Source organism: Hordeum vulgare, chromosome 2H, assembly GCF_904849725.1.
Source record: "Hordeum vulgare subsp. vulgare chromosome 2H, MorexV3_pseudomolecules_assembly, whole genome shotgun sequence".
Lineage (NCBI taxonomy): Eukaryota > Viridiplantae > Streptophyta > Magnoliopsida > Poales > Poaceae > Hordeum > Hordeum vulgare.
In genome coordinates, this window is record NC_058519.1 from 24,493,133 (window position 1) to 24,505,251 (window position 12,119).

A 12,119-nucleotide genomic window follows, 5' to 3' on the forward strand; every position below is an offset into this window, starting at 1 on the left:
GCATCTGGTTAGTACTAGTACTACTAGTAGTAGTTTAAAATTGCATAGTTGCCAATTTTTCAAAAACTTAGTTGTCAAGATGCTAGTGAAAACGATGATCAGAAAAGATTTCTTTATGGTCATCGGTTTTAAATATATTGAGTTGTCATATTTTTGCGTGTCATCACTTAAAAAAGTTGTTTGTGCTTGCCATTTGATTACGTCAAGATGTCATATTTACACGTAATTTTTAAAAGTTTGACGATTAAGTTATTTTTTATCAGACAAGTAAGTGCAACAAATGTGGTAATTATGAGCAAAAAAAATGTTGTCGAAACATATCGACATGGGATCTAGTTTTGAAGATTTCGTCGAAACAAAGTCAACGGTGAAAACGGATCATCGATCAAATTAGCCGTTTAAGAGATAAAAGTTTTTGAATTTCGATCATTTAAAACGAATCTGATGACAACATTGCATGCATGCATCCATAAAAGGAACACACAAGCCGCTTCTAGATAGAATTTCCCAAGAATAAAAGAATATTTCACAGCGCTAAAAAATGGGCGAGGCAAATCGCGCCTATCCTCCCGGTGGAAATATTCAACGGGAGGCCACGCGCGAACTATATCACGTACATAGACATAGTCTTGTGAGCTGGGTTGTGACTGAGCAGAGCATCGAGCAGTTTTCGGTCACGCTCGCATGGCTTGGTTTTTGACCCATCTCGTCGCATTGTTCCTCCTCTTCTCCTCACACCTCGTGACCCCCTCATCGGCGGCGACAACTCGGCTCGGGGCCGATCTCCTGGGCGCGGCGCGTGCGCCTCCGTTCGAGTCATGGCTGCGCGGCCTGCGTCGGCGCATCCACCAGCGCCCGGAGCTGGCCTTCCAAGAGCACCGCACAAGCGAGCTCGTGCGCGCCGAGCTCGACGCGCTCGGCATCCCATATGTCTGGCCCGTCGCCCACACCGGCGTCGTGGCGACCATCTCCGGAGGCGGCGGAGGCCCCGGGCCAGTCGTCGCGCTCCGGGCCGACATGGACGCGCTCCCCCTGCAGGTCCGTAGTCATACTCTGCATTTCCCTCCTCACTAACCATGCTCGTGAGATATGAACCCGTATGATCCCAGCATAATGCAGACTGCTTCTTCTTTTTCTTGGAAAAGAGAAGTACATAGAACGAATTAGAGTAATTAGGACAGGATGTGAATGTTGATTCTTTTTCAGAAATACAAGTGTGAATGCTAATGCGTATGTAGTTGTTAGACCATCTTCAGACATTGGAGCCCCAAGAACATTACCGAACCAAAGTAAAATTGATGTCTTGAGGGGTCAAATGCTTCATTCGGTAGAAATATAAGTGCATGAGGAGGGCATCTTCCCACCCAATTCCCACCCCAATCAAAAATTTGTTAGGAAAATGATTAAGTGGGTCAAGAAAAAGGACATATGACGAGACATGATTGGCCAAAACTTCCGTTGGCGCCCCCAAGAGGCCCGCAATGCACTGCGTTTTGACTGAGTTTGCCGGCGCTATTTTGACGTCCTGAAAGCGTTGAGTGGCTGGGCCGTTTTTCGGTAAAAAAAAGCGTTGCCGAGCCTAAAAAGATGTCTTGGGGGCATCCTAAGGGTGCGGTGGTTGAGATGCTCTTATGAAATGACATTTAACTAACACCCAATTCTGTAATCCAAATGACATATCCTCCAACCAGTGGCGGAGCTAGCAGAGTGTAGTAGTATCATCAGCTGGTGCTGCTATTTCTTTTGTCCTTGTGATACTCTGATATTTCTTTTGTCCTTGTGATACTGAAAGGCCACCTTGTGATACCGAAAGGTGATTCAGGAATCTTAGTTTCTGTTATACGTCTACATCTCTTTCTTCGAATTCGCACCAATGTGGGTTTACTTCCATTGTTTTATCTAAGAAATATGCAAATGTGTCGCAACCAAGTGGCCATCATGAAGATCACCGCAGCAGGCAGCCAAAACTCTTGCCATACCCGATTAATTGTTGTTTGTTGTGCTGCATTATGAACTAGCCACGTAGGAAACACAAAATGTCGCTTTAGTGACACAAAGTGGATAGATCAGCACCTACAGTATGCGACGAAAGCGGAAATATTTTTCCATTATAGCTAGTACTCCCGACCTGGGAAAATCACACCAGGAAAGACTGACGCCGATCAGCAAAAGCGAACCCTTCAGTACATCGCTTTGGCCTGCATTCTGGAAAATGGAAATATTAGCCTATTTGATATGTAATTGTATTGGATTGTACGTTGCAAACGGCACCACAGTCGACTTCAAGCATTGGTCCAAGCAAATACGACATGTCCTGTGTGCAGCTTGCACAAAGCAGAATTCAATCAACAAGAACCTAGCTTGTATCCGAGGATAATCTAATTAATCTTTGTTGTACAGATGTTTATTAATTTATTAGTAAATAGTAATGGCATTTGATCTACAATGGTGTGGTTGTCCTTGGCCAGGAATTGGTAGAATGGGAGTACAAGAGCCTGGAGAATGGCAAGATGCATGCTTGTGGACATGATGCCCATGTGACCATGCTTCTAGGAGCTGCCAAGCTACTTGAATCCCGGAAAGAAAATTTAAAGGTAGTTAAAAACATATTGCACTGATCATACTCTTAATTTTAACATGGTGAAATTCAGAGGATTATTCTGGAACATGTAACATGATATTTGTGTTGAAAATAACAAGCAATGCTCTTTTGTCAGTCCGAACAAATTTGGTATATAGTTCCATTTCAGTGCTTGTGGGCATCAGGGTTTAAGCATTATAACTCAGTCAGTTCAGCACATCACTAATATAGTCTTTTTTTTAAGAAGTAGAGCCCCCGGTCTTTGCATTGATGCATGCAGCCATTTTATTTAGCGAAAGTACAAACACAAAGTCTGAGATCCACTGCTGGCTCATAAATCACTAATGTAGTCTTAATAATCGTAATGTGTTCATTTTTTTTGTGCATTCAAATTTGTACGACCGAGAGCGAGGAAACAGTTCAATTTGTGTCATTGTTGCTTGATCTACAGGGTACTATCAAGCTTGTGTTCCAGCCTGCTGAAGAGGGCTACGCAGGGGCTTACTACATGTTAGAGGAGGGCGTCCTCGACGATGTCTCCGCCATTTTCGGCTTGCATGTCTTCCCACATTTTCCGGTAGGGGTAGTCGCATCCCGGCCTGGTCCGTTCCTTGCAGCTGCAGCTCGGTTCACCGCAACGATCACCGGAAAAGGCGGGCACGCCGGTAATCCTCACGACGCTGTTGACCCTGTCATTGCTGCATCCTCTGCCATTCTCAGCCTTCAGCAACTGGTCGCCCGCGAAACCGATCCACTCGAGGCAGCTGTATGTGATTAATATGTCTAGCACAAATATTCAGTGGTGGCCAGTCCACCATTAGTCTGCTTATGAAACCCTGGGAAGTGAGTGGCAACTTGGTCGATGATGTACTACTTTTTTCAGGTGGTGTCTGTTACACAGCTAAGAGGAGGTGATGCTTACAATGTAATTCCCGAATCTGCGTCGTTTGGTGGCACCTTTCGGAGCATGACGGATGAAGGCCTGTCATATCTACTGAAAAGGGTCAAAGAGGTAGTACAAATTATAAGCCCCATGCGCATTCTCTCCTATCTCAAGTTTCCAGTAAATGCTTTCGTCCATCATTTGACATGGGGTACTGATAACCTGATGCCTTTTTGGAAGGTCATAGAAGCCCAGGCCGTCGTGCATCGCTGTGTCGCCATTGTCGACTTCATGGAGGAGAAGCTAAAGCATTACCCAGCCACCGTCAACGATGAGGGGATGTATGCCCATTCCAAGGAAGTGGCCGAGGCCATGCTCGGGGAAGCTAATGTGAAGGTGGCTCCCCAGAGCATGGGCGGCGAGGACTTCGCGTTCTACGCGCAGAGAGCGGCGGGCGCATTCTTCTTCATCGGCGTAGGCAACGAGACCAACATGGACAGGGTTCGTCCGGTGCACTCCCCGCATTTCGTCCTGGATGAGGATGTTCTTCCTATTGGAGCTGCGTTTCACGCTGCGGTTGCCATTGAGTACCTGAACCGCTCATGACTGAAGGTGCCTTCTTGGATTAAGGAGTTGATGAAATCCTCTGATGTGTGATCCATATACATGCCCATTAAAATGAAAGATTGACAAACATTACCATATAGGGTTAGACATTAAGAATCAAGTTCATTTGCTTGTTCAGACCCTATATATGCATGTATAGTGTGTGATGTGAGATTTATTCATATATAGCATGCATGATAATTAAGACAGTCCAGTAATTGAAGTGTTGACGTTTGTGATTTTCTACGTCTGGAATATATTTTTCAAGATCTATGACAGCCCCATGTATATTCATTAAGATTAAGTTAGAAACAGATTTGTGGCACAAAGAAGAATTGACCCATAAAATGCCAAGAAGCCACGCCCCAAGGTAAGCAGCAACACAAATTATATAGTGCTGGCTGGCTGACTAAGGGCCAGTTCTTTTGGTGATTGTTTTGGGGCTTCTAGAATAAGCTGTCCGGTACCCAATTTATTGTAAAAGCCCAATCAAAAGTATTTTTAAGTGGGCATGCAATACAAATTTGAATATAACTCCAACTCAGAATATTTATTGATTTGATTTCAAATGCCAAAAACAATTTTAGCTCATATCCTATATATTATGGATATAAATCCAACTCAAATACTTACTGATTTAATTTCAAATGCCAAAAATAATTCCTTACAAATGTTCACAAATTTTGGTTTGACTAATAGCTATTACCAAAATTCTCAGTACTTTTGGAGGAACATTTTGGAATCATTGAATGCATTTTCAGGGTTCTTGCCCTTTTAATAAATTGTGACGCTTTCAACAATCCTTAGTTCAAACTTGACTAAAAAAATATGATGCATGAATGATCCTAATATAATTATTTACAGGTAATTATTCGAGGGTTGTGAGCATGTGACATACATCTTCTCGATGTAGCTTGGGGGTTCCATTAAGGATGGTGTGGGATTCACTTTGATCCCACATTGGGTGCTCATCGGGGTACTCTTTTCAGAAGAAGTGTCACGTTTATATTCACATCACCCGTAAAAAAACGTGTACATTCACATAACACCACAAATTACATTACACATGGCTTTTCTTTGGAGCAACCGAGGAGAGAACACACTAAGAAGATTTACATGAGCCACTCCCAAGGAAAATTTGCAAAATAATCCTTATTGGTCCCTCTCTCTGCCGCCACCCGAGCACTCCCTTCTCCGAGCCTGTCAGCCATGCCACCACGCCGCCGGCATTACACGATCCAACACCATCTCTTCCTCCTTTAGCAAGTTTGAATCCGAAGGGAAGCGTGGCTACACTATTAGGAAAAAGCTTATAGGTAGAATATTACCTGTAGCGATTTTAATACAGTCCGCGCTACTGTTAATTAGTAGTAGCTCTGGGCAACAACACGCGTTACGGGTAAGTTGTAGGAGAAGCGCGCTCCACATTACCCAGCGCTATTAATATTGAAGGACCCAAGGGCTAGCCAAAGCAGCGGCGCTAGCCCTTGACCGGCGCTACTGCTAATCGTACTAGCAGTAGCGCTTGCCATGGGCCAGCGCTGCTACTGCGGCTAGCCCTGACCCACCTCTCCCTTGCCCAACTTGGCAGTAGAGTATGTCCCCAACGTGCTACTATTAAGTCGTACATTATCTTCTTCTTCCCTCTCCACTCTCTTCTGCACTCCCTACGCCCATGCTCGTCGGCTAGCCCACCGCATGCGCGACCGCCCTCCCTCACATCCAGGCCATCCTCACGCGGCCGCCCTTCCCCACATCCCGACCCTCATGACGCGACGACCCTTCCCCATCCTGGTCGTCCACCGTCGCCGCAGGTAGCCTCCCGTCCGCCACATGTAGCCCCGAGTAACTTTTCTTGTAGAATGCATTTTTTTGTATAGATTTGCTTGTAGATTTCAGGGTTTAGAGCTTGTAGAATGTAACTTTTTTTGTATAGAATAGACAATTTTAGGTATATATTTTCCTAGGAATTCACTAAGAAATATATTGGAATAGTATATGAGAAATTTTTAGGTATCAAATTTCCTAGGAAATCACTAATCTAAATTTGTAGTAAAAATATTATGTCTAGAAATTTTTAATAAAAAATTAGGTCTAATTTTTTTTAGTAAAAAATAGGTCTATTTGGACATGTGTGTATGTTATTGCAGGGAACACATCCGAGTGGCATATGTTTTAACGGAATGTTGATTCCTTTCCGTTCCAACAAATTTGAGGCGCTCGATATGTCTTCTTTTTAGAAAAGGTCATGCCAAAATTTTGGCATAACTTGTGCTAGAAAGTAGGAAACATCGAGTGCTCGTGATTTGGCAAAACATAGGCCACTCAGAGATTTCATTTTTATTTTCACAATTTCATTTTCATTTTCCACTCGGATGACTAATGCTTACAAGGTTGACTTTAAGTATGTCGAAGCCCCTTGTGTGACTTTCAGATGGAGGAATACTGACTGTTGCCGTGGGGGTCGCTTCTTCTTCTTCTCTTCTTGCGATATATACCTCGGTACAATGCGCATGTAGAGAAGAAGAGGTGCCACCATGTCACGTCCAAGATGCGACCCTATCCTCAATTTGGCACGAGGGCCTCGTCAGGGATAGAAGCGCATCTCGTCGTGTCACAAGAATGGATATCGTTACAACTACATGTACTGAAAAGAAGAGATATATAAAGAGTTGATTTACACTCGCCACAAGCTACATCAGAGTCACATCAGTACATTACATAATCATCAAGAGTAAGAGCAGGGTCCGACTACGGACGAAAACAAACGACAAAAGAAGAACGACCTCCATCCTTGCTATCCCAGGCTGCCGGCCTGGAACCCATCCTAGATCGATGAAGAAGAAGAAGAAGCAACTCCAAATGAACAATCAATGCGCTCGCGTCAAGTAACCTTTACCTGTACCTGCAACTGGTGTTGTAGTAATCTGTGAGCCACAGGGGACTCAGCAATCTCATTTCCAAAGGTATCAAGACTAGCAAAGCTTAATGGGTAAGGCATGGTTAAGTGGAGAGGTTGCAGCAGCGGCTAAGCATATATTTGGTGGTTAAACTTACGAGTACAAGAAATAAGAGGGGGAAGATCTACGCATAACGGACGTGAACTACTGATGATCAAATGAATGATCCTGAACACCTACCTATGTCAGACATAACCCCACAGTGTCCTTGATCGGAGAAGGAACTCACGAAAGAGACAGTCACGGTTACGCACACAGTTGGCAAGTTTTAATTCAATCAACTTCAAGTTATCTAGAACCAGTGTTAAACAAAGTTTCCACGTTGCCACATAACCGCGGGCACGGCTTTCCGAAAGATTTAACCCTGTAGGGGTGCTCCAACTAGTCCATCACAAATTACCACAAGCCGCATAGAAATCCTCAATCACGAAGCTCGCGATCTCGTCAGATTCCCCAGTGGAAAACCTCAACTCTGAGATTACCCAAAGCATCACCAGAATCCCGATGCACAAGATATCTCGTCAAAGGTAAAACTAATCCATCAAGGCCGCCCGACGTGTCAACGATCCCGATAGGAGTCGCGTACCTCGTTCTCAGGACACGACGGATGAGCTATGGTTACCACGCCAAACGCCGAGTTGCCCCGGGTAGCGTTAATAAGCTGCTCTGTTTTGGACCAACACTCATGAGGAGCACTGGCCCGGGGGTTGATTAAAATAGTTCACGGGTGCCGGCGGGTCCCTATGCATTATTATTAGGTTATTAGGCAAATGTAGTACCAAAGTTGGGCCTTGCCAGACCAGCTTTAATCTAAAACGAATTATCAAGGGGGTCCCCATAACAACCCCGATCGTGTTAGGAGCGCTCGATTATGGAACATAACACCGGTAGCCGGTAACTAAGGGGGCAAAGGTGGAACAAAACACCAGGCTAGAAAGGCCGAGCCTTCCACCTTTTACCAGTATATAGGTGCATTAAATTAAATAGCATTTAATATGGTGATATACAAGGAACCCATGTTTTCACATGGAAGCAACTGCACCTGTAACTAACAACGCTAACAACAGGATTAAGCAAGCGGTAACATAGCCAATCATGGTTTGCTAGGTCGAACAGGTTGATGGTAATCATGGCATTGTTGAGAGGCTGATATTTAACAGGTGGTAGGTAACGAGACATAAACGATAGAAGCGATAAACTAGCATGGCAATGATAGTAATGGTATCTGGGGAAATGATCATCTTGCCTGAGATCCCGCTTGGGAGAAGTATGCCTCCGTGAAGCAGACGAACTGACGTGGTCGAACGGGTCCTCACAATCCGGCACGCTGCGGAACTCTATCGAGACGAAGCAAACTGGAAACACAAATCAACACACGAAATTCACCACACGATGCACAACACATATGATGCATGAGCTACTTAATACATGCAAGTCACGGCATGACAAATCACACAATCAAACACTACACATTAAGTGAAGTTCAATATGCACGAGTTGCATATTGACGAAACTCCACGTTAATTATTTAGTTCACTCCCGGTTATCTACACGACAATATTAATGTTGTCAAACATGCAAGAGGTGAAGCGGAAATTAAACTACCTATCTAGGCATTTTAAGTGAGGTCGGAAATGACATATAGCACCTCCGAAACGACCTCACATGTTAAATTCTAATTCTGTCCAGATTTGTCCTAACCATATTTTATGTTTGTTAAACGGCAAAACAAAATGGTTCACGTGGAACTACACGTCGTTGTAGTCCATTTACATATATGGCTCATTTCCAACGGAGCTACGAGTAAATAACTACGCACTAAACCGTTTTTAACACGTTGTCACGCAAACCGATGCAAACAGCATGCTAACAGCCTTAAACATGCATGAGAGTTGGAAATTGTTAATCAACGCAAAATTCTAGTCAAGTTTCATATATAACTTGTCTCGATCCGGTGCATGGTCTAAAAGCTACGGGTGTTTGAAAAATCGATGGTTTTTCTGAAATTCGCAAAAACAAATAAGACAGGGAAAACAAATATGGGACAAAGCTGGTATTCGATTCCAAGACCTCATACATAATTCCACACCTAAATAACCGGCTAGTCTACAATAGAACGCTGGCAATAGCTAGGTATGAACCAATATAACCATTCCAACAGGTTGAAGACACTGAAAATATGAGCTAAAAACAAAGAAAAAAAGATTGGAGGCGCCAAGGATTGAGCCCAGGACCTCCTGGACAGGGAGTGGGATGACAACCACTCGGATACTACTATGTTTGTGAATAAATCTAGTGCCCATTCTATATAACCTCTCGAAACTAAAACGAATCTGGCCAAAAATATCTACCGCCACGAACAGGCTTGCTCACAGCAGGGGAAAACACGGGCCTTAGCCATGGCGATTCAGAGCCGAGCGCGGGAGGCCAGGAAGGATGGCGGCGTTGGGTGCCTGCTGGTCGGGAACGGCAGGGACGGGGTCCCGGGATGGATGGAGGCGCCTGGTCCAGCTCCGGCCAGCCATGGATGGGCAACTCCTGCACCTGCAGATAGAAGGGAGAGCGAGCCAGCGAGGCTACGGTGAGAGAAGGTCGAGAAGAGAGGAGGGAGAAGAGCACGGGGAGGTGGGGCACTGGCCTGGGCGTGGTGCTACTCCGGCGGCTTCGGTCGCCGGTGCGGCTGCCAGCGAGGATGGCCTCGGGAGCTCGCTCCCTCCGATCCAGATCGGAAGCGCCGACTGGGGTTGGGGCTGTTGTTGCTATTGCTCGCGCGGTGGGAAAAACATAGGTGGTCACGGGCATGCAGGGCCTCGACCAGGGTGGTCGCCGGCGGCTGCTGCTCCGGTGGCTTGGTCGCCGGCCAGCGCTACATGGAGGTCGGGACGGCCTGGTTGCTGGCTGCTGCAAGCGGATCTGGGAGGAGAGGAAGCTAGTGGCTCCGTGCTGAACACGAGGAGGAAATGCACGGGGCGGCGGCGGCGATAGGATGGGATAGTTCTCCTAGAATTTAGGGATGGGCCTCTATTTAGCTAGTGGTTAGATATTGGGGCATCTGGACCCTCCGATTTAGATCGGATGGTCGAGATAATTAGGTTAGGGGGTGCAATGGACAAATCGATGACGATTTGCGGTAAAACGGGGTTGATCCGGACCCCATGGTCACGACCGCCGGGTTCGGGTACCGAGAGGTTTTCGGACTAGGCCGCACGTAGGTCGGTGCACTGTGCAGAGGGGCCAGACGGTGATGAGAGGGGAAACGGGCAGCCCGACATCGGGGTTTAAAACAACGAAAACGTCCGACAATTGACCGGCTATAATGCCGCTATATAATAAACGACACGGGTAACAAACGAGCTCCGATCGCGATGAAATTTGACAGACGGCCTACCTACACTAAATTAATACCGTACGCCAAGTTCCAGCTCAATTGGAGAAAGTCTTATACACGTTATAAAACAATGTCTTGACGATGCCGTGGGCGCGTGCGTGTGTGGTCGGGTTCAGAACGGACAACGACGAAAACCGGCAACTACTAACGAATGCAAGTTTTGAAAACTGGCGGCAACAGAGATGCCGATGCGATGCTGATGATGCGCATGATGCGATGATGATGCGACAAAATAAAACAGACACACGACGAAAACGGAAAGGAAAGGGAATCTTCTGGAACGTCGGCACCGGGCTGTCACACACCATCACCGATGGTCGAACTATTAGTGTAAGGGATAGAATAAGAGGAGGAAGCGACCAACACCGTGTGGTAGAGATTTTGCTAATGCACGCGGGAACGAAGGGAGGAGTGATCATCACCGACGGTCGAAATAGTAGTGTGAGGGAGTGTCCACCAACATACACCGCTAGTTGAGAGAGTGTGCACCATATGCACCATGAGATATTAGAGATTTTAAAGGAAGCCTCGACAGACCAAAACTCAACCCATGCTGATTTTTCATATACATCAATAGTTATCGTCGATTTTTAATCTATCAATCATGAACACGGGAAATGTCGTCTGATGACGAGGGGATCCATGAGTGTGATTATTGCAACGAAGATCGGGATCTGTGCGACAGGTCTCACATGTGAAACGACATGTTCTTCACCATCAAGCTTGGCGAGACTTTTGATGTTTTTACGGTACACAATGATGACCATTATTTTTGCTTCTTTGCTTTGTGTTTCTTTGCTTCAATGTCTAATCTCTGTATTTTTACAATTCGACAAGTGTATCCCCTATCATGCAAGACGGTATATCTTGGAGAAGCTCAATTTCAAAAAAATGGAGAATATGAAGACGAGGAGAGCTCACCTGAGAACTAAACATGATTTTACATTTTTGGTTAAACTATACAATGCAGTTAATCACTCACATTTTGGTTGCTCAACTTGGCCATCTCTATCCAAGGCATATGGATCTCACGAGCATATGAAAATAACCTTCGATATTCGTCATGAAGATGATATTGAAGGTAATATCGATATTTGGGTAGAAGTCGATATACTTCCAGTTTTACCTTTATGTGAGTTTGTTAAGTAATTTGCATTGTTTATTTAATAATATTGAGTGTTCATCCCTACTTAACTCGTTTATTTTTAATTGACAGCTTATTTTCTATCTTCGAGTTATTTTCACTCTAACTCAACTTGATCACTTGCACCCATCCACTTTAATTAAAATATTGTTTTTTACACAATTATTTTTGTTATTGTATATTAATATGTGAAAATATGTGTAAATACAATATAAATATAAAAAAAAGAAATATGCGCGGTTAGTAGTGGGGCGAGTCAAAAAAGAGTGCAGCTGCTAACACAGTTACGAGTAGCGCGGGGCAATCGACGCTACTGCTAAAAGTTAGTTGTAGCGTTATAGCCTGCGCTACTGATAGGCTTCTGACCCGCGCTACTTCTAGGGTTTTTCCTAATAGTGCTACATCTGGAACCGGAGATGGATTTTAAGGAGGGGGAGGAGATGAGGGAGGAGACCGAGGAGGAGCCACAGGCGCCCGAGGAGGAGGCGCCGGCTGTCGTCGATCTTTGGCTGGAGCAGCTGGTCATCCTTAACTCCATTCGCTCGGAGTCAGTTGCG

At 45.1% G+C, this 12,119-nt stretch overlaps 1 protein-coding gene across 1 annotated transcript; it reads left to right on the forward strand.

Annotated features, from left to right (window-relative positions):
* Positions 1-653: 653 nt before the first annotated feature.
* Positions 654-4,312, forward strand: LOC123424565 (IAA-amino acid hydrolase ILR1-like 8). Its single transcript, XM_045108197.1, has 5 exons — positions 654-1,038; positions 2,469-2,594; positions 3,033-3,347; positions 3,465-3,593; positions 3,705-4,312. The coding sequence occupies exons 1-5, from the start codon at positions 685-687 to the stop codon at positions 4,068-4,070; spliced, it is 1,290 nt and encodes a 429-aa protein (XP_044964132.1). The 5' UTR covers positions 654-684; the 3' UTR covers positions 4,071-4,312.
* Positions 4,313-12,119: the final 7,807 nt, after the last annotated feature.